Source organism: Phoca vitulina, unplaced genomic scaffold, assembly GCF_004348235.1.
Source record: "Phoca vitulina isolate PV1807 unplaced genomic scaffold, GSC_HSeal_1.0 scaffold30, whole genome shotgun sequence".
In the NCBI taxonomy this organism is placed as follows: domain Eukaryota; kingdom Metazoa; phylum Chordata; class Mammalia; order Carnivora; family Phocidae; genus Phoca; species Phoca vitulina.
The window spans coordinates 22,904,318-22,924,829 of record NW_022589733.1 but is presented as its reverse complement, the minus strand read 5'-3'; the positions used below and the strand labels follow the sequence as shown (position 1 = coordinate 22,924,829).

At 39.3% G+C, this 20,512-nt stretch overlaps 1 protein-coding gene across 1 annotated transcript in view; it reads right to left on the bottom strand.

Annotated features, from left to right (window-relative positions):
- The window catches only part of HYDIN (HYDIN axonemal central pair apparatus protein), a 340,806-nt gene that overhangs the window by 305,212 nt on the left and 15,082 nt on the right, over window positions 1–20,512 (bottom strand). The window contains exons 2-3 of the mRNA XM_032424356.1: window positions 5,488–5,645; window positions 3,192–3,317 (exon numbers count right to left, since the gene is read on the bottom strand). Of these exons, the coding sequence (XP_032280247.1) occupies window positions 3,192–3,317; window positions 5,488–5,622 (261 nt within the window). The 5' untranslated portion in view covers window positions 5,623–5,645. The remainder of the gene's footprint in view (window positions 1–3,191; window positions 3,318–5,487; window positions 5,646–20,512) is intronic.

Here is a 20,512-nt window from a genome sequence, read left to right as displayed (position 1 = left end):
TTAAGAGGCAGGGAGGACCTAAGCAATCAAAGTGATGAAAAATCCATGTGTTCACTCAATAAATACCAATTAACTGAGTTTCCAGTATTTTCCAAATGTTAAGCACACAGTAGTGAACAAAGCCAACAAAGCCCTTGCCCTCATGAAGCTGACATTCTTGGGGAAATGGATAAAAAAATAAAGAAGTGTATAATAATGAGATCAGGCAGTGATTTGGCTATGGAGAAAACTAAAGAACAAGGAGACAGAGTGAATGCAGGTTGTATGCTCTTTTCAACAGGTGTCAACGGATGGCCTCTCTGAGGAAAAGACATCCAAGTAGAGATCTAAGCAAGTCCTGCAAAGATCTGAGAGAATAGCATTACAGTTAGAAGGAATAGCAAGTGCAAAGGCCCTGAGGTGCGGATCATCATTGAGTGTTTGGAGAGCAACAAGAGGGGGGTACAGCTAGAAGAGAATGAGCTAGGGAAGAGTGGAAGAAAAAGAGGTCTATGAGGGAAATAGGATTAGATGACACAGGGCCCTATAACTCTGAGGGCAATAAGAAGCTGTTAGATGGCTTTACACATGGAAGTAACATGTTCTAATTTACATTTTAAAAATCATTCTTTCCTTTTTGTGCAGAATTGATGATGGGGCAATGAGATGGAAACAGGGAGACTATTTCAGTAGTCTAGAGGATGGTGGCTTGAACTGGGAGGGTATTGGTGCAGGTGGTGAGAAGCAGTTTGAGTAAAGCTATATTTGTGAAAGCAGAAGTTTATAGCACTTGTCGTTGGATTTCATATAAGATGCAAGAAAAAAAAGAGGCATCAGAGATAATCCCAAGGTAGGTTTCTGGCCTGAGGAAACAGATAAATGGGGGTTACCATATACTAGATGGAGGAGACAAAGGAGAAAAGATCATGTGTTTAGGGAAGGAAGGTAACACAATTCTGAGCTACCAAGCATTCACTGAGCTGAATATGTGATCCAGAGTTCAGAGGATAGGCCATACCAAGAGAAATGGTTGTGAAAGTAATCATTTAAAAAGTAGAATTTAAAACCTGCTCCTAGAAGGGGGTTACCTTAAGAATGAGTTCAGAAGAGAAACAACTTCAAGGACCAAGTCCAGGGGAGTTCCAAAATTTAGTGATCAGGAACAGGGAGAGATCCAAAAAATAAAATAAGAAAAAAACAACCAGTGAAGTAGGAAGAAAATCAAAGGAATATGATACCTGAGCTACAAGTAAATAAATAATAAATTTTGTACCTACAAAAAAGAGACACTGACTGCCTTCGGCTCAGGTCATGATCCCAGGGTCCTGGGATCAAGCCCCGCATCGGGCTCCCTGCTCGGCGGGAAGCCTGCTTCTCCCTCTCCCTCTCCCCCTACTTGTGTTCCCTCTCTCGCTGTCTCTCTCTCTGTCAAACAAATAAATAAAATCTTAAAAAAAAAAAAAAAGAGACACTGAGTCAAATGCTGTGAGACAATTCAGAAGTGCCAAACTGGTCAAGCTCAAGGATGAATTATAAGAGAAACACATATACACAAAACTCAAAGTAAGGGACACAGAGGATAGCCTGGTGGATATAATTACAATGAAATGGAAATGAACAGAAAATTAAAAATGGTGGATGGTGAGTGAATACAAGATGTAGAAGGGCAGACAAAGAGGGTCCAACATGTTCATAACTGATATTCCTCAAGAAAAGAACCAAAAATGGCAAGAATATTGGGTAATTCAAGAAAAACTTTCTAGAAGTAAACTAAAGATACACAGTAACTCAGGAAAAGTTTATTCACATCCTAATAAAATTACTGGATATTAAATTAGAATAAATAGTCTTTGGGCATAAGAGCTAAAAGATTCATGTATCTATAGTGGGGTAAATCAAGCTGACTTCGTCATACTTCTGCATATGATTATAAATCATATTTCTGCTTACCATTAAAGCCAGAAGGTAGTGAGGAAAATGCCTGCACAGTTTATATGGGGAAAATGTGTGACCCAAGAATTTTATACCTAACAAATCTGAAGTTCAGCATAAAGGCAATAGGCAAATATTGTCAAACAAAACCAAGGAAGTATAGTATCTGTAGGCTCTTCTTGAAGATACTGGTGGAAGATGACTGTCGCCCAACTAAGAACAAATGAAACTCCAAAAAATAAAGTAAAAATAACCAAATGAGTTGAGAAAGAAAGAAGAGAAATGATGAGATATAGTAAAGTATACTAATTTTGTCATCCTTCATAGCAGGGGTCAAAATACATTAAAACACACACAAGCGGTACATGCAGGAAAATATGCATAGCCTGGTCTCAGTTATGCTATGGGAAAGGTGCAAATAGCTCTTGATCAGGATGAGTTAGCACCGGGAGAAGCCATGTTGCTGCCCTCAAAGAAGAGAAGAAACAATAAGGAAAGCTAGCAGTATTCAGAGGAAGAGCAAATTTTGCGCAGATTCTACACAGGGGAGGCAATGCGGCTACAGTGAAAGCAAAAGAGCCTCAGGAATTCATTCATCACGTGGGAAAGATCTCTGAAAATCTCTCAGGAATAGCCCAGGGAAGCCTTTGAGAGGAGGCAGATCTCCATCAGTTTGGCTGATGGAGGTTCACCATAATTTGTACATAAAAAGGAAAGCATCTAATTCAAGAAATTAATTTAAAAGTAGGAAATAAGACCTTATTTTATAATCATATGCTCCTAAAGCCCAGAATACATGGTTTACATTAGAATATAGAAACAGGTTAAAATAACTGTTCTTTAGAGACTAAAAGGATACATTTATTATTGGAAGTAAGCCAGAACAGACAACAAATGCCTCCTTTAATAAACAATTCCACCTTCTCCGTTTCTAGTGATGACAGCTCAGGGAAGAATGGGATTTCTTGTTGTGTTAAGAAGATGAATTAACTGGATTTGGCTACTATAATCCTTTGAATTACTCCTGATCTGTAAACAATAGTGTCCGGGAGTAGCTAAGAAATGTGACTAGTCAAAAGTTATTTGTACTTATTAATTATAATTCTCTCCATATTAAATCACAGATATCAAGATCAACAGAAGTAGAATAAGAATATATGACACAAACCCAATAAGGAATGAGCCCAGAAACAATAACCATTACTTAGTTCCTGTTGTTCTAGAATGTTCACATAGTTACAGGGCCTGCCTCATAAGCAAGTATGACAGAAGGCAGCTACCTTTTGATGCGTTGTTTCCCCCATATCTAAAAGTTCGATGATCTGTGGTCGGCACATTAAACGTGTATTAGCCAGTCTCTGCTCTGTGGTGAGGGACATTTCCTTCAGGAACTCCGAGGGTGTCAGCTAGAATTTAAAACAAAACAGCTGAAGATTCATAAATGGTTATACTGAAAAAGTGTTTTCATGAGTACCAGTAATGAATAATTTGTGTTTTCAGCTTTCAGGATAATTCTGGAATGCCACTAAGTTCCCTTATGAAATATTTAAATTAACTAAATAATACAAGAGAAGTACCTGTGCACTTTTAAGCTCTTTGCACACTAATTTCAAATGACATGTGGTTGCAGTTTCCTTGTGATTTTGAAGAAATCACACAAAAGAAACAGGGGGTGGGGAGTCAAGAAATTGCACAGGAGGGGTGCCTGGGTGGCTCAGTCGTTAAACATCTGTCTTCAGCTCGGGTCATGATCCCAGGGTTCTGGGATCGAGCCCTGCATCGGGCTCCCTGCTCAGCAGGGAGCCTATTTCTCCCTCTCCCACTCCCCCTGCTTGTATTCCGTCTCTGTCTGTCAAATAAATAAATAAAATATTGGAAAAAAAAAGAAAGAAATTGCATAGGAACATATCCAAAGAGCTTAACATTTACGCTCAGAAGAAGCATCTGAGCATACAACTCTGCTTCCATCATCACTTCTAGTTTTCAGAGCTGAAGAACGTGAAATGCTTCTACTTCTCAACTGAAGTTACAACATACAAGCAAAGCATTTGGGTGTTTAGCTCTCCTGCTATAACAGCAGGTTAAAGAGGAATCTTGTGAAACGGAAAGGATCTAGGGAGTGTGACTGCACAGCTTAGGAATGAGTGTGAACTTCTTAGAAATCACAGGAGCACATTTTGACCTTGTTTTAAAAGAGCCCTAAGCCCATCAGCAGATCCAGCAGCCACTCATATTCACACACCCAAGGACAAACACAAAATGCTTTAACACTTTCTAATGTTATGAGAAAAAAATGTAACCTATCATTTAAATAAATAACTCAACAAGGCTTATTTACCCAGGATCAGACACTATTATTGGCTTATTGTTGTTCTGGAATGTTCCAGGGCTTACTTTATATGCAAGGGGATGATAATCATTCACAGCAACATAATGTTTAAGTATGTACCAAGATTTTTAAAACATCCAGAGGTATGTAATTTAGCTGATTCGTTTCACCTTGGGTTAAAATCAATGCTCTTCAAAATCCCTACAGAATTAATTTCTGTGATTGAATCCATATAAATGAAGGCATATTTCTAATGCTGCTTCTTACTTGGTTTTTTAGGTTCTTTTTGATTGGAACCCAGTACTAAAATGTTAAGAGGTATCAGCTGTGTCACAGTATAAATAAAAATAATTAAGTCTCGGGGTGCCTGCGTGGCTCAGTCAGCTAAGCATCTGCCTTCGGCTCAGGTCGTGATCTCAGGGTACTGGGATCGAGCCCCGCACCAGGCTCCCTGCTCAGCGGGGAGTCTGTTTCTCCCTCTGCCTTCCCTTGTGCTCTCTATCTCAAATAAATAAATAAAATCTTTTAAAAAAATAATGAAGTCTTAAAAGCAAAAAGTCAGGAGTTACTTTAAATATGAAATGATAACCACCCCAAAAGAGAGTGATGATAGGTTTTACTTTTCTTCTCAGAACATAACTTGAGACTGGTTTTTAAAATTTGGTGAATACTATCTTGAACCCTGTAAATTGTTACTGATATTTTCTATAGCATGTAGTTTATAATTCCGTTCTCACCAAGTTATTATAACTCTTTAAAAATAGAAATATGTTTTATTTTAAAGGACAGAGAAAAGTGCATTTTTACTTGATACCATATAGTCATCATTTTGATACTCTCTGTTCTACAAATGTGCAAACAGAAATAACTCTTGCCAAGCAACAGGTAATATACTGTTGAGGTCAAACCCTATGAAATTCTGATACCTCATTGTTTTTGTACTACACAAATGACAGTCTCATAGGGTTCAACCTAACATTTAGAAAACCATAATAATTTCCTTGCAGAGTCTTACTTCAACTGATTAACTTAAGCAATTCAAGTCTCTACTCTGAGGTATGTAATTTCAAAAACTTCTCGGGCTTCTAAGAGGTACCTCTGCTCTGCAGCAAGCTGCCATGTTATCTAAATTGATATTATCAGTCAGTAATTCTCTGTTTGATTTCTGAGAATGCCATGTAGCCACTATCATCCTCCTGAGGAGACTGCATTAAGTATTTTACACTTAAAAGTCTCGGGTACATTACCATTCGATTTGCTTCTTCTTTTGTAACGACCCTAGGACTCAAGGGTGGTAGAACCTTGCTTTGGAATCCTTTCAGCATTCTGACTAACCCCATCTGAACGGCCCCCATAGACTCCTCGAGTCTTCTACTGGTCATTTTTAGTTATTTCCTTCATTCACCTAGAAGTGAAAAAAAAAAAAAAGGTTTTAGAACAAATACAGTTAATTCCTGAATACAGGTCACAATTTTTTTAAAGCTTTCTCAAATACAAAAGGTTTAGAAAAGACTAATCTTCAAAAATACATCAAATACTTGTAACAAATGCCTTAACTAGAGGAGTCTATTCCATGTAATTAGTCCAGCTTTAGCCTTATCCCAAAGTCTAGGATTCCTTTTAGACAAACCAAGTGATTCTGTACTGAGCTCAGGGAAGACCTGAAAATACAAGTAGTTCCTACATTTGGTACTTTTATCCTCCCAGATTAACAAATAAACACTGCTCAATGAATACACTTCATAGTTTGCTACTTTATACTTATTTGACAATTCTCTCTCATGACACCCTCCAAACAGAAAAAACACAAGGCTTCAGGCCTTCAAGCTGGGCAGAGACTAAAAAAGTAGCATGAGATAAGATAAGGAAGAGGAAGTTTCTGGAGAATTTTTGAAGTTTAACAGCCACTCCGTATCTCCAAATCAAAGAGATAGGACATCTCCCCTCTACATATCCTTCCTTATGCCTTGTAGTAGGACACTTGCAACTGTGGCGGCCCATTTATGACTAAGTGGGGATTTCTGTTTTCAGTAATAGCCAGCTAGTTTATCCAACTCTGTGCCCAAAAAACACAAACAAACAAAAACTAAAAATGCTTGGATACAATGTCAAGTAAAAAACCATAAAAGTCATTAAAAAGCTCACAGGACAGTAAGTCATTACCAGACCAAAACAGTGAGGAAAGAGGTACAAAAAGAAAAACAATCTGAATGAAAATGTAATAAGGTACACAGAAGTAAAGCAGTAAAACACCCAAGGAAACGAATATGAAATGTTTAAAAAAGAAAAAAAAAAAATCAGAGAACAAATGATTGAAATAGCAGACAGTCAAAAGAAGACCCAACATGCTATAACTGGAGCCCATGAAGAAGAAAAATAAAGTTCTGGAGTGGAACTAATATTTAAAACTATCATCCAATAAAAAGGTTTCCAGAAATAAAAGAAAACATAATGAAAAGGAACTGGTAGCTGCCCATGAAGACAGACCCAGATGGTCAACTCTGAGTCCTATCTTAGCACAACTATTAGACATTTAGAGAAATTTTTAAACTCCGCATAGCCTCCAGGCCAAAAGGTAAAATAACTTACAGGGGCAAGAGAATTAGATGTCATTGGACCTTGAAAAAGCAACCTATGAAATGGGAAAATGGAGGACAATGTTTTCCAAAAATTTTTAAAAGTGTGAGCCAAGGATTTTATATATAGCCAAGCTCTCCCTCAATTACTGAAGCTACAGAAAGGGAGTTTTGAACATGTAAAAGCTCAGGGAAAATTGTAAACAAGTTCCCTTCCTGAGGAATCTACTAGAGGATGGGCTTCAGCCAACCAATAGGTGACTGGGGAACCTCAGCAAAAGGACTGACAATGAACATTTCATGTATTTAATTGTAGAGCTAATTTTAATAATGAAGTTGAAGACATGAGGAGAAAATAGAATTTAAACATATTTTCTGACAAAGTTGAAAGAATGCAATTTTTAAAGAAAAATAAAAAATAGAAATAAAGTCAAAAGTAGAACAAGATCATTAATACCTGTATCAGTAATAGGTAGGAGTCAAACTATTTAACCAGGTAGAATAAAGGAGCTTATGGGAATTATAGTAGAAAGCCCATACAATGGCAGTCAGTGACGCCTGTTTCCAAGCACTCATGGATTTGTGTAATCCCCTGCCCTTGAGTGCGGGCTGTCCTTAGGTATTCTAACAAATATAATACAGCACAAGTGATGGATGTCACTTCTGAGATTAGTTATAAAGAGACTTGGTTCCATCTTGGGTATTGTCTGGCTCTCTCTCAGATCATTAGCTGCCACACTGGGCAGACACTCAGAAAGCTTAAAGAGAGGCCCATGTGGTTAGGGACCAAGCCTGCTAGCAATGACATGAGTCATCTTGGAAGTGGGTCTTCTGAGGCCTTCCAACAACCCTGTGAATGAGCTTGAAGGAAGATTTGCCAGCCCCATTTGAGCCTTTAGATGACTACAGGCCCAGCCAACAGCTTGCCTACAGATGCAAAACAGACACTGAGGAAGAGGCACCCAACTAATAAGCCACACCTAGATTCCTGGCCCATAAAAACTGAGAAAACTAATATTCACTGTTTTAAGCTACTAATTTTGGGGTAATTTATTATACAGCAATAAATTACTAATGTAGCCATTTTAAAGGGTTTATACACCAAAAACTACTAAACATAAAAGTAAACCTTCCTAGGGGCGCCTGGGTGGCTCAGATGTTAAGCGTCTGCCTTCGGCTCAGGTCATGATCCCAGGGTCCTGGGATCGAGCCCCGCGTAGGGCTCCCTGCTCAGCGGGAAGCCTGCTTCTCCCTCTCCCTCTGCCCCTGCTTGTGTTCCTTCTCTCACTGTGTCTCTCTCAGTCAAATAAATAAAATCTAAAAAAAAAAAAAGTAAACCTTCCTAAATACCAAAAGAAATTAGAAAAAGCAAAGAAGACATACTAAACAGAGAAAGATAATAAATCAGCTGTAATGCGTAAAATTGATACAGGGTAATATGGGAAGTGATGTCACCAACACGGTGGAATAGGTGATTGCCAACTTCAGTCTCTCACAAAAAGACCAATGAGAAACTATCCATAGATAAGATGCCTTTGTGAAAATCCCAGAACCCAGGGGTGAGGCTGAAATAACACCCCTTGGATCACAGAGACATAGAAGAAACTCAAAAACATTTTGCTCAGGAAAATAAGCCAGTTAAAAAAGACCACGTATTATATGAGTCTATGCACATGAACTGTCCAGAATGGGGAAATCTCTAGAGAGAAAAAATAAATTAGTGGCTGCCTAGCGCTGGAAGAAACAAAGGGATGGGGCAGGGGATGATGGCTAAAAGGTATGGGATATCTTACTAAGATGACAATGTTCTAAAATTGTGGTGATGATTACACATATTTGTAAATACACTAAAAACTGCTGAGTTGTATATACACCTTAAGGGTGAATTGTATGGTATGTGAGTTTTATCTCAACAAAGTTATTAAAAATATATTTTAAAACGCTTAAAAATCAACTTTTTTTTTTTTTAAGATTTGTTTATTTGAGAGAGAGCACACATAAGCAGAAGGGGCAGAAGGAGAGAGAGAATCCCAAGCAGACTCCATGCTGAGCACAGAGCCCAACACGGGGCTCCATCTCACGACCCTGAGATCATGACCCAAGCTGAAAGCAAGAGTCAGTCGCTCAACCGACTGAGCCACCCAGGCGCCCCTAAAAAAATCAATTCATAAAAACTGAAAGCCAACTGAAAGAAATGAACCTTGCTATATATGAAGCTGGTGTCATAAGCACAAAGAGAAAACAATTACTCCAACTGACCTTAAAACACAGTATTATGACTGTCTTCATTAAATACTAGTCTTATTGTTAGTCATAATATTAGTAATAATATATTTTTTTTGCTCTAGGCCCAACATGGGGCTTGAACTCACAACCTCAAGACCAAGAGTTTGCATGTTCTACTGACTGAGCCAGCGAGGTGCCCCAATAATAATATTTTTAAAACAAGTAGTTAAAGCAATATTGTTAGGAACCAAGCAATTCAGCTTAAGAAAAAATAAAACCAAGGAAATTTTTATATTAAGAAACCCTGTAATCTTACATTTAAATTGAAACCAAGTACGAGCTCATGATTATTTTCTTTTAAATAATCTACCTACTGAAAGAGCCCAAAAACAATGAAGGCCCAGTAAGCAATAATAGTCAAGGACATATTGTGGCCTCTAAATACCACTTTCCACTAAAAGGAACCACAGCTCCTTGGAAAAATGGGTAATTTGAGGTCTGAGGCATGAAATGTATAAGATGAACTTGGAACATTCTATTTTACTATAAACAAGGACATTATCAAAGGCCACTGGGGTTGTGTCTAAAGGACCCAGGAGGAGTTCCCATTCACCAAAGATAGGACAATTTGAATATTTTTTTTGAAGTCTGCAATGGATAAGTCTCTAAAAATTTAAGTTCAACGTTACTAAAAAATCATTGGTCACCTTTGGAAGTTGCGACGGCACTAAACTAATTATTTTGGAAATAATAAAAGGAAAGAACCATTTATTGTGCACTTTTTTGGTACGAATTGCATTGCAAGTTAACCAAATAGTTAAGGAAGGAAAATGATTCTTCATAAAGGAATTCCACCTAATAAACTCAGAAGAAACAACAGAAAAATGATGACCATTATGTAGCCCCTAATGAAACAAAAGATCATCAATGCTAAAACCATTAGGAAAGATGTTACTGAAGAACTGTATAATGGCTCAATCAGCCTAACAACAGCAGAGCCCTCTGAACCAATCTTAACGCTAACTGCGTGAAAACCAGACATACTATGTGCCTCCACACATGATGCACTAAACAGCACCAGCTACGTAGGACTATTAACAAAAATCTAATTACACCTCTAGACCTTACCAGCCAGGTTGCAGGAGACACAGGGAATGGAGGAACAAGCATATTCTGGAGGAATACAACTAAGCCAAATCAAGAATGTGGGAAATGTTATAGGAAAATGACCTACTTTATTCAACTAACAAATAGCATCAGAGAGTTGTGAGCAGGGGACAGTTATAGTATAAATTAAAAGAGTGCTAAACCAACCAAATGCAAGGGTGTACTTCATTTGGATCAGGATTCAAATAAGTGAATAACAGATGATATAAAATAATTATTGGTTCTTTGGTAGGATAATGGTACTAGGGGTATGAATTTTTAAAAGAATGTTCTTATCTGTTAGAGATATGTAACATTTACAGGTAAAGGGAAATTATGTCTGAGATTTACATTATAATACTCCAGGAAAAAATGTGTGGGGGGTATATGAATGCAAGTGTGGGTGTGTGAGGGAAGAGGATAGAAGAAATAAGAATGGGAGAATATTGACAACCATTGAAGACTACACTATTCTCTCCACTTTGGACATGTTTTAAATTTTTCATAATTAAAAATATCAGTACATACAAAATCCTGTGCATGATTATTCATAGCAGCTTTCACAACCCAAATGTCCCTCAGCAGGGGAATGGTGAACCGAACAGTGGTACATGGTAGGGCAGAATATTACTCAGCAATAAAAAGGAACAGACTGCTGATAACAGAACGTGGATGGATTTCAGGGACAAAAAGAAGTGAAAAAAGACAATAATCCCAAAAGTTTGCATACTGTGGGATTCCATTTACATAAGAGTCTCAAATAATAAAATTATAGAGATGAAGAACAAAGTAGTGGTTGCCAGGGGTTAGGGATGGTGGTGGGGGGATATCTGTGGTGATAAAATAGACACATAGAGAAGAAATAAGATGACAGGCAAAATCTTAAGGCTTATAGAGGTGGGGTAAATAAGAGAAAACTTGCTAAAGGTAAGTTTTTCAATTCTTTTAAGTTATGAGTTCAATTTCTAGAGCTATTACTAAACCTAATAAAGGAATTTTCTGTATCTTGATTGTGGTGGAAGTTATATAAATCTACACATGCCATAAATTCACGTAGAACTACACATACACATTATTTTGATATTATGCTATAGTTATATAAGATGTAACCATAGGGGAAATAGGAGGTCAAGGGTACATGAGACCTCTCTGTGTCTGTACTTTCTTTGCAACTTCCTGTGAACCTACAGTTATTTCAAAATAAAATTTATGTTATAAAGGTGGGCCTTCACATGCTACAAGTAACATATAAATCTGTAACTTCATTTTGGCAATCTTTAAAAACTGTGCATATCCTTTGATGAATAAATATCTTTTGCTGGTGGATGTACTCTAAGTATGAAAAGATGTATTCATGGGGCACCTGGGTGGCTCAGTTGGTTAAGTGCCTGCCTTCAGCTCAGGTCATGAACTCAGCGTCCTGGGATGGAGCCCCCCATGGGGCTCCCTGCTCATCAGGGAGTCTGTTTCTCCCTCCCCCTCTGCTCCCCCTACCCCACTTGTGCTCTCTCCCTCTCTCAAATAAATAAAAATCTTTTAAAAAAGAAAAGGTGTATTCATAAGATATGCTGTGACTTAAATTTCTATTTCAACAGAAGAGAAATATAATGACTTTCTCTTTATCAAAGCAAAATACAAAGCAGTTATCTTGTTAAAATCTGATGACTCAGGTATTTTTTACTAAAACTGATTTCTTTCTATAACTAATTTCTTAAGTACTTTAAAAATCCTGACCATTTTCCTGTTTGTCTTTTTCCCGTTTTGATCACTAATACCTTATTATAATTCCAGCCTGCCGTACTTGGATCATGCTTTTGCAGCTTCTTAACTACAAAGGGTAAGGTATTTTTCCCTAAAAATCTGCTCACACTGCTCCTTCTGACTGCAATGTCCTTTCTTTACCTCTACACAGATCCCTTCCTGATTCAAATGTCAGTTCCTTATCAAAGCAATTTCTTTCTGATCTTACCAGCTGGAAGTGATTGTTCAACATCTCTGACCTTCCAGTATCTTACTTTTTCTCTCTTTTATGGCACCTAAAACTTTCTCCTTTACAGTTATGTGTGTGCTTATTCTGATCTTAATAGACCATAGACTCCTTGAGGTAGAGACTGTAATGCATAGTGCCTTGTATTTAATGGATGCCTGTGAATTTCTTTTTTTTTTTTTTAAGATTTTATTTATTTATTTGACAGAGAGACACAGCGAGAGAGGGAACACAAGCAGTGGGAGCGGGAGAGGGAGAAGCAGGCTCCCCGTTGAGCAGGGAGCCCGATGCGGGGCTCGATCCCAGGACCCTGGGATCATGACCTGAGCCAAAGGCAGACGCTTAACGACTGAGCCACCCAGGCGCCCCGAGGATGCCTGTGAATTTCTAATGAACCCTCAACCAGTAAATTAGACAATATTCAGTAGTGTTATTAAAAATGACAATCACCTACCCAGCTGTTCCAATATCTAACACAAACCTGAATCCGTGCAAATAGGCCAAATGCATTAATGTCCCTGGAATGCCTTGACTCATGTAATCCATCAGTCACCATAACACCCTGCTTTTAAAGACCACCCTCAGGTCAAAAATATGGTAAAAGGAACCATGAACCAAATAACTTTTTTTTTTTTTTTTTTTTGGAACCAAGTAACTTTTTAACTGAAGAGGTCTGGATTACAACACTTTTATTAGGGCATTTATTGTACCAGCTAGGCATATCGCCAAATCTTCAGTTTCCACCAAGAAGAAATTTTTATTTTTTAAAAATTAACTTCACAAACTCCTTGAATTCTATTTCAGTTAAATAGCCATTATCTCTCTTTCCACCCTCCATTCCCTTGTACAGCCTGCGTGCGCATGCACGTGGTTTCCACCATCACTTTCTCAAGCCAGCAGTCCAAGAATCACGCTCAACCCCTTCTGCTCCCCCGCCCCTTCTCACGGCTTCACTCTTGCCTCTGCAGCCTACATCTCTCAGTTAACCCCAGCCCTGGCTCTGAGCACTGCTGTCAACATCCTGATTCCAGGTCTTGCTGTCTCAGCCAGTAAAACCCCAATCCCGGGTCAGTCCATCTGCTCTTCTCTCCCACCCCCAGGCCATGAGGACTGCTGGAGAAAACCACACAACAGCGCACACCACGTCACTACAAATTCGGAGTCGCTGGCTTCCGCGACAATCCTATTGATTGTCAGCTCTCTCCCCAGCAGCCTATTCCAGGGTTCCCCTCTATTCCGTGCCCTCTGGCAATTCTAGAGGATTTATGCCTCCGCAGATCCCTCTGAGCTCCATGCCATTGACCCCACTGCATACAAGATGTCTCCACCTGGGTGTCCCCAGCCACCTCAAGCCCAGCATGCCCCCCAGACCTGCTCTCTCCTGCATTCCTCTGAGAATGGAATCACCATTCACACAATTGCCCACACCCCAAATTCAGGTGTCATCTATGACCGGTCTCTCCTCCAATCAGTCATATAGTAACTAAATGTTTATTGAACACTTACTATGAACCAGACAGTGTTCCAAGCATTATGCACTAGATGTAGGTACAATTATTCTCCCCAAATCACAGATTAAAAAACCCAGAGGCACAGAGAAGGTAAGTAACCTGCCCCAGTTCCCATACTAGTAAAGGCTAGAGCTGGGAGGAGAGCCAGTCACTCTGGTTCCAGAGTTCACACACTTAATCATGACATTATTCTGCCTCGACCTCCTGAATATCTCACAAATCCATCTCTTCCTTTTCATCCCTGTGGCCCTCCTTTGTTAATGTAACCCTCATGTCTTGACTAGAACAACCTCTTAACTGACCTCCTTGACTCCAGCATCACATCCTCACAACACCCCCATTCCCTAGCCACTCTCTGCACTGAAGCCACAGTGACCTTTCTAAAGGGAAAACACGGTCATGTCATTTCCCTGCCTAAAATCCTTTAGTCTAGAATATTCTGTAAGCTTCTTAGCATGACATACATACCAGGAACTTGCTCTTCTTGTACTTGATGTTCAACTTGCAGTTCACAATCTCTCAAATGCTCACACACCTCCAGACTTGTACATACCACCTGGAACCCCTTTCCTTCTGCACCCCCACCCCCACCACAATTTCCATTTGTTTTTCTGGGCTCAGATACCATCTCTTTCAGGAAGCCTTCTCTGACCCTCCAAGGCTGCCCCTTCTTTATGATCTCATGCCCACCCCTATCATGGTTATTTATTCATCTCCCTCTGCCAATAGACTGTTAAGTTTCTTAAGGACAGAAACTTTGTCTTTTCCATCACTATATTCTCACTGTCCAGTACAGTACCTCATACATATGCTTATTTAATAAATGTATTAAATTAATTAATCCATACAAATGACTTTGGTCCCCAAATAAACCTGGCTATTTCACACCTCTGTACACTTCTATAAGCCCATCCTTTCTTCTCACTTCCCTATCCCCATCCGCCTACCAAACTTCTATTCATCCCACAAAACCCATCTCAAGGGTCCCCAGAAGTAAGGCTTTCCCTAATGCAAACAAAGAGTGTCAATCATTCTGTCCTTTGCATATGCCTTTATTATTGAAGGTAATACACTGTATTGCAATTATTTGCTTATAAGCCTGTCTCTACCTCCAGAATGTAAGCTTGACTGTAGGGATTATGTGTGAATACAAAGAAAAAAGGCTCAGTTAATATTTGAATTTAATTTAATATTAAATTGCATTCATTAAAAGAGAATTTTCATAAGACTGAAATGTTTCTCAGAAGAACTATTTCTCTCTTTTGTGTTCCTTAATTTAAATGTCAACCTTGGGTTCCTTCTGTGTTTCTATGAAACAGAGTCTAGGTTAAGTCACAATATCTTCTTTCACAGAAAAGACAAGAAAATGTATTCTCAGCTAACTCTTAGGAGGGAGACTGGGCAGGAAGGGGTTTGCATTAACGCTCTGCCTTGATTTGCAGCATTGGATTCTTTAAAAAAAAAGTTTTAGGGTATTCTTAAGCACAAAATTAATTTTCTGCACAAAGTTGAGTTTTGTTCACCTCTAGGAACTCATAAGGGAGCTGAGTCTAAAAGTGATCAGGGGCGCCTGGGTGGCTCAGATGGTTAAGCGTCTGCCTTCGGCTCAGGTCATGATCCCAGGGTCCTGGGATCGAGTCCCGCATCGGGCTCCCTGCTAGGCGGGGAGCCTGCTTCTCCCTCTGCCTCTGCCTCTCTCTCTCTCTCTCTCTCTCTCTGACTCTCATGAATAAATAAATAAAACATTTAAAAAAAAAAAATTTAAAAAAAAAAAATAAAAAATAAAAGTGATCAAATGCAGAATGGGTTGCTGCCTGCTAAGGCAGAATTTCATGACATGTATCATTAAATTAGGGAATGCCCCCACACACTGTGGGGACATGTATGTGTCACATAAATAACTATCATGATCACCTGAACTCCACCCCATCCCTCAGCTCTATCTCTTCTTGCTTTCCTTTCATCCTAAATTCTCAAAGACTCATTTCCTCGCATTTTTATTCCTACCTTCTTCTTCTCTCCCCAAGTCCCTCCTTTGCTGCAAAGTCAAACAAAAAACTGGCATATGTGCTCCCAGGTTAAATCTCAGAACAAGTTAAAATCTTTTCTACCCAGTGAGCAACATGGAAGATGAAAACAAATCTCAAAGAACTTCCATCAGAAGCACTACATTTCATACTTACCTGTGCAGTGCAGTAGCCCACATGCCTCTAACACGTTTAACCAAATATATAGGTTGACAGAATAAAAATGCTTTCCCATAGTTTTGAAAAAAAATTTTTTTTTCCTCTCAGAAGGTACTGTCAGTGGTAATAAACCTAAGGAAGTATTTTGTTTTTGTTAAGCCCAGAGGGTTTGGAGTCATCAGACGTGGGTTTTATTATCTTCCCAAGCCTTAGTTTTCTCATCTGTATAATGGAAATAACAGTAGTTACTTATTACAATGTAATAAATTGCCCCAAAACTTAGTATTCAGAAACAACACAAAACATTTCTCACTTCTCACAGTTTCTGTGATTCCGGAATTTGAAAGATGCTGGTCTAGGTGATTCTGGCTTAGGGTCTCTTAGGTTGTAGTCAAAGATGGCAGCAAGGGTTGCAGCTATCTGAAGGTTTGACTAAGGCTGGAAAAATCCACTTCCAAGATGGCTGGCTCACATGGCTAGGAAGGTGGTCCTTGCTCTAGGTGGGAGACCTCAGTTCTCTCCTCATGGGTCTCTCAAGAGGGCTGCTTGAGTGTCCTTGTGGCATGATGATTGGCTACCTTCACAGCAAGCAGTCAAAAGACCATGGGCGAAGCAGCAATTGTCCTCTCTGACCCAGAAGTCACACACCATCATTTATGCAACATCTACTGGTCCCACTAATCAGCCTTATTCAGTGTGGGAGAAGCCACACAAGGATGTGAATACCAGGAAGGGAGGATCACTGGGAGCCATCTTGGAAGCCAGCTACCACATCTACCCCACGTGTTCAGTGTGAGCATTAGATGAGATAATGTGTGTAAAGTACTTCACTTTGCACAGTATTTGGCATATAATTGTTCTTAGTATTAGCAGAAAGTTTGGTTTATAAAAAAAGCAATGAATCCATTCATGTCTTCAATTTCTGCTACTACTACAGTGAGGGCAGGGCAATTATATTCTGGAACATTAATAAATGTTTCTTTACCCCCAAACACCATTTTAGCAGGAAAATGTCAAAGAAGAAATTAGGAAAAATGCTCAAATGCAACATGACATTTGTTGTCAGTAAGGGGTTCTCCAGGAACTCAGAATAAAAAGACTAATTTTTTAATCTTACTTCATCTTTTGTTTTTCTACTGTTTCTAAATCTGTTATGCTCCTTGGTTTTCTATCTGTTTGATCTCTTTTAAATTGGATTACTTTAGATTTCAGAGGTTTCACACTGGCCTCTGCTCTCTTCTCCTTGAAATACTTCCTTAAAATAATCTGTCTCTGCAGAATGTGTGACCTATTATATCTGATGTAGATAAAAGAGACAAATTTCAGAAAAGAATCCTCTTGTTTGACCCATGTTGAAGAAAAGGAAAATGGAAGATGTATTTTGTTCCGGTCACCAATTCCAGGGGGGTGGGGGGTAGGGGGGCACTATTCCCTACACGAACAAGCAACTCTCAGGATACCAGCTGGCTGTACTACAATTCAACTCAATTCTGACACTATCCACCCAGAGACAGCATCAGATTCCACAGGTTAAGGGTTCAGTCCTACAAGATTATCTCCCCCATTACCACCAGATGCTAGTCACAAAGCCCAGAGTGTTACCTATACTTTTGACCAACTAGCGATAAATCAGAGGTTCCCAAGATCCCCTTCTCAGGTTAGATTAATTTGCTAGAGTGACTCACAGAACTCAGAGAAACATTTTACTTACTAGATCACTGGTTTATTATAAAAGGATATAACTCAGGAACAGCCAGATAGAAGACATGCAGAGGACGAGATACGAGGGAAGGAGTGCAGAACTTCCATGCCCTCTCCCAGGGCACCACTATCCCCAAATCTCTACATGTTCGCCAATCTGGAAGCTCTCCAAACCCTGTCCTTTCGGATTTTTATGGAGGATTTACTACATAGACATGATTTATTAAACCACTGGTCATTAAAAACTGATTCAACCTCCAGCCCCTCTCCCCTCCAGCCTCCCCTGCAGCCTTCCCTCCCCAGAGGTTGGGGGGGGGGCAGGTGGCGGGAACTGAAAGTTGCAACCCTCTAATCACATGGTTGGTTCTCCTGGCAACCAGCTCCTCACTCTTAGGTGGAGTCCAAAAGTCAGCTCATTACCATAACGAAAGACCTTTATTGCTTTCCTCACTTAGGAAATTCCAAAGGTTTTAGGACCTTTGTACCTTTGTACTTCGTATTATAAATCAAAATACTACAAGAGGCATGGTGAAAACTAATTTTCCTAGGCCTCAAATTACAAAAAGAACTGCTTCTCATAGAAAAATGTCAAGTGCTAGAAACTTGTTCAAACTGTAGAACCAGGCCAGACACACGCAGGGGAAAAGTCAAACAGCCAAGTATGGGCCATACAGGAAGAAGGCAATGTTAAAAAACAAAATTCAGGGGTGCCTGGGTGGCTCAGTTGGTTAAGCTTCTGACTCCTGGATTCGGCTCAGGTTGTGGTCTCAGGGTCATGAGATGGAGCCTGAAGTTGGGCTCCACACTGAGTGTGCAGCCTGCTTGGGATTCTCTCTCCCTCTCCCTCCACCCCTCCCCTGCTCACTCTCTCATGCATGTGCTTTCTCTCTCTCTCTAAAAAAACAACAAAAACAAAAACAAAATTCAACTGAGTAAATTTGAAGATCAAATTGACTTTATTCAATTATTCATGAATTAGGCAGCATCCCGTTGAGCAAAAAGAAAGGAGCTCCAAAAAGCCCTACAAGGATTTTATAGGCAGATGGGGGTAGGAAAAAAAGTTAAAATAATGGGTTATTTCTGGCAACCTCACCTTCCTGTAGGGGATGGATGGGATCTATCAGGCAGATTACCTCACTCGTGCTGCCCAGGTAATTCCAGATTGACTGGTTCAAGTTAATATTCCTAGGAGAGGCTGAAACTGCAATCAGATTAGGTATTAAGTCTGGGTTTGTTGACATGGACTTAGCCCAAATGACACCATTTGGGGTCTGTTGTTTCTTTTTTTAACAGTAATGACAGGAACAGAGAGAGCCACAGCTGCAGAAAGTTCTTATTTATTGTGAACCCCAATTCACATCACTTTCATGATTTAAACCAAGAATATACAAGTATTACAGTTCCAAAATAGATTACTATCCTCACATGGGAATTCAATTATCTTTCAACTTAATAGAGTATCTACTATCTGCAAAGTATTATATTAATTATAAATAAAATCATATTGGCTTTGAGGAGTGAAGATGAAACTTAGTGATATGGCCTCTAGCATTCAGTAACAAGCACCCAGAAATCCAACTCGATTTTGACTTTGCATATCCACCCACATTCAGGCTTGGTCACATCTCTAAGTGAAAAGCATTGTTGCCAGTTGAGCACTTGATAAATTCTGCTTTTAGTTACATAACGAGGTAGATAAAAGATAAAGTGACATTCCCTTTTAAAATATTTTACTGTGAAATTTTATATACATACAGAAAGGTATCTCCAAAATGTACAGCTCAACGAATTTCTTACAAAGTGAACATCTGTGTAATGATCATCCCGGTAAAGAAACAGAATGCTGTCAGCACACCCACCCCCTTCTCCACCCCCCACCCCCGCCAAAGGACCCACACATCCCTTCTCAATCACTAAGCTGTCTCTCCCCACTAAAGGCAATCACCATCTTCACTTTTGTAGAAATCACTTCCTTGACTTTCTTTTATTACGTAAGTATGCATCCCCAAACACTATAGTTTTGCCCAGTTTTTATTTGAAGCAATGGAATCACATAGTATGCAATCTTCTGTGTCTGGCTTCTTTTGTTCTACTTTATCTATTTCATTGCATATACCTGTAATCTGTTTCTCTTCATTTAAGTTTAATAGTCCACTGTTTGAAATATACTATTATTTATTAATCCATTCTACTATTGGTTAACATCTGGGTTGTTTCCAGTTTGAGGCTATTGTGAATAAGACAGCTAGGAATGGGCTTATAAATGTCTGTCTGTGCACAAGGCCAAACAGAGTATATATCTAGGAATTGCTGGATCATAGGGTAAGCATATCTTAAACTATTGCAGATAATGCTAAACAGTTTTCCAAAGTCATTGTATTATTTTATACTCCTACCAGCAGTGTATGACAGACCTGGGGGCCACCCAAACTTCCTAACACTTGCTAGTAGCAACCTAAATTTTGGCTATCCGGTGGGTGTATCATCATAGCTCACTGTAGTATTAATTTGCATTTCCATGATTACTAATGAGGTTGAGTATCTTGGCATATGTTGATTGACCATTTGGATGTCCCCTTTTATGAAATGTCTTGTGAAGTGTTCAAGTCTCTTGACTCTTTCTGTTGGGTTGTCTTTTTCTTATTGATTTGTAGAAGTCCTTCAAATATTCTGGATGCACTTTGTCAGTTACATGTCTTTGCAGATATCTTTGCCCACTCTATGGCTTTTTTGATTCAAGTGGCTTCATGGGCCAAATTCCAGCTCATCCCTATTCCTTTGAAGCAGCCCTTTGAGGTCCAAACTCAAAGAGGAATTCACCAGGCCCCCTCTATCCTTGGCAGGCCCTGGTCACCAATCCCTGCTACCTTAGCCCACAAAGACTGCCCCACCTCTTACTCTCCTCGTTTCTTCCTTGGAATCTGTATGCTCTCAGGGTT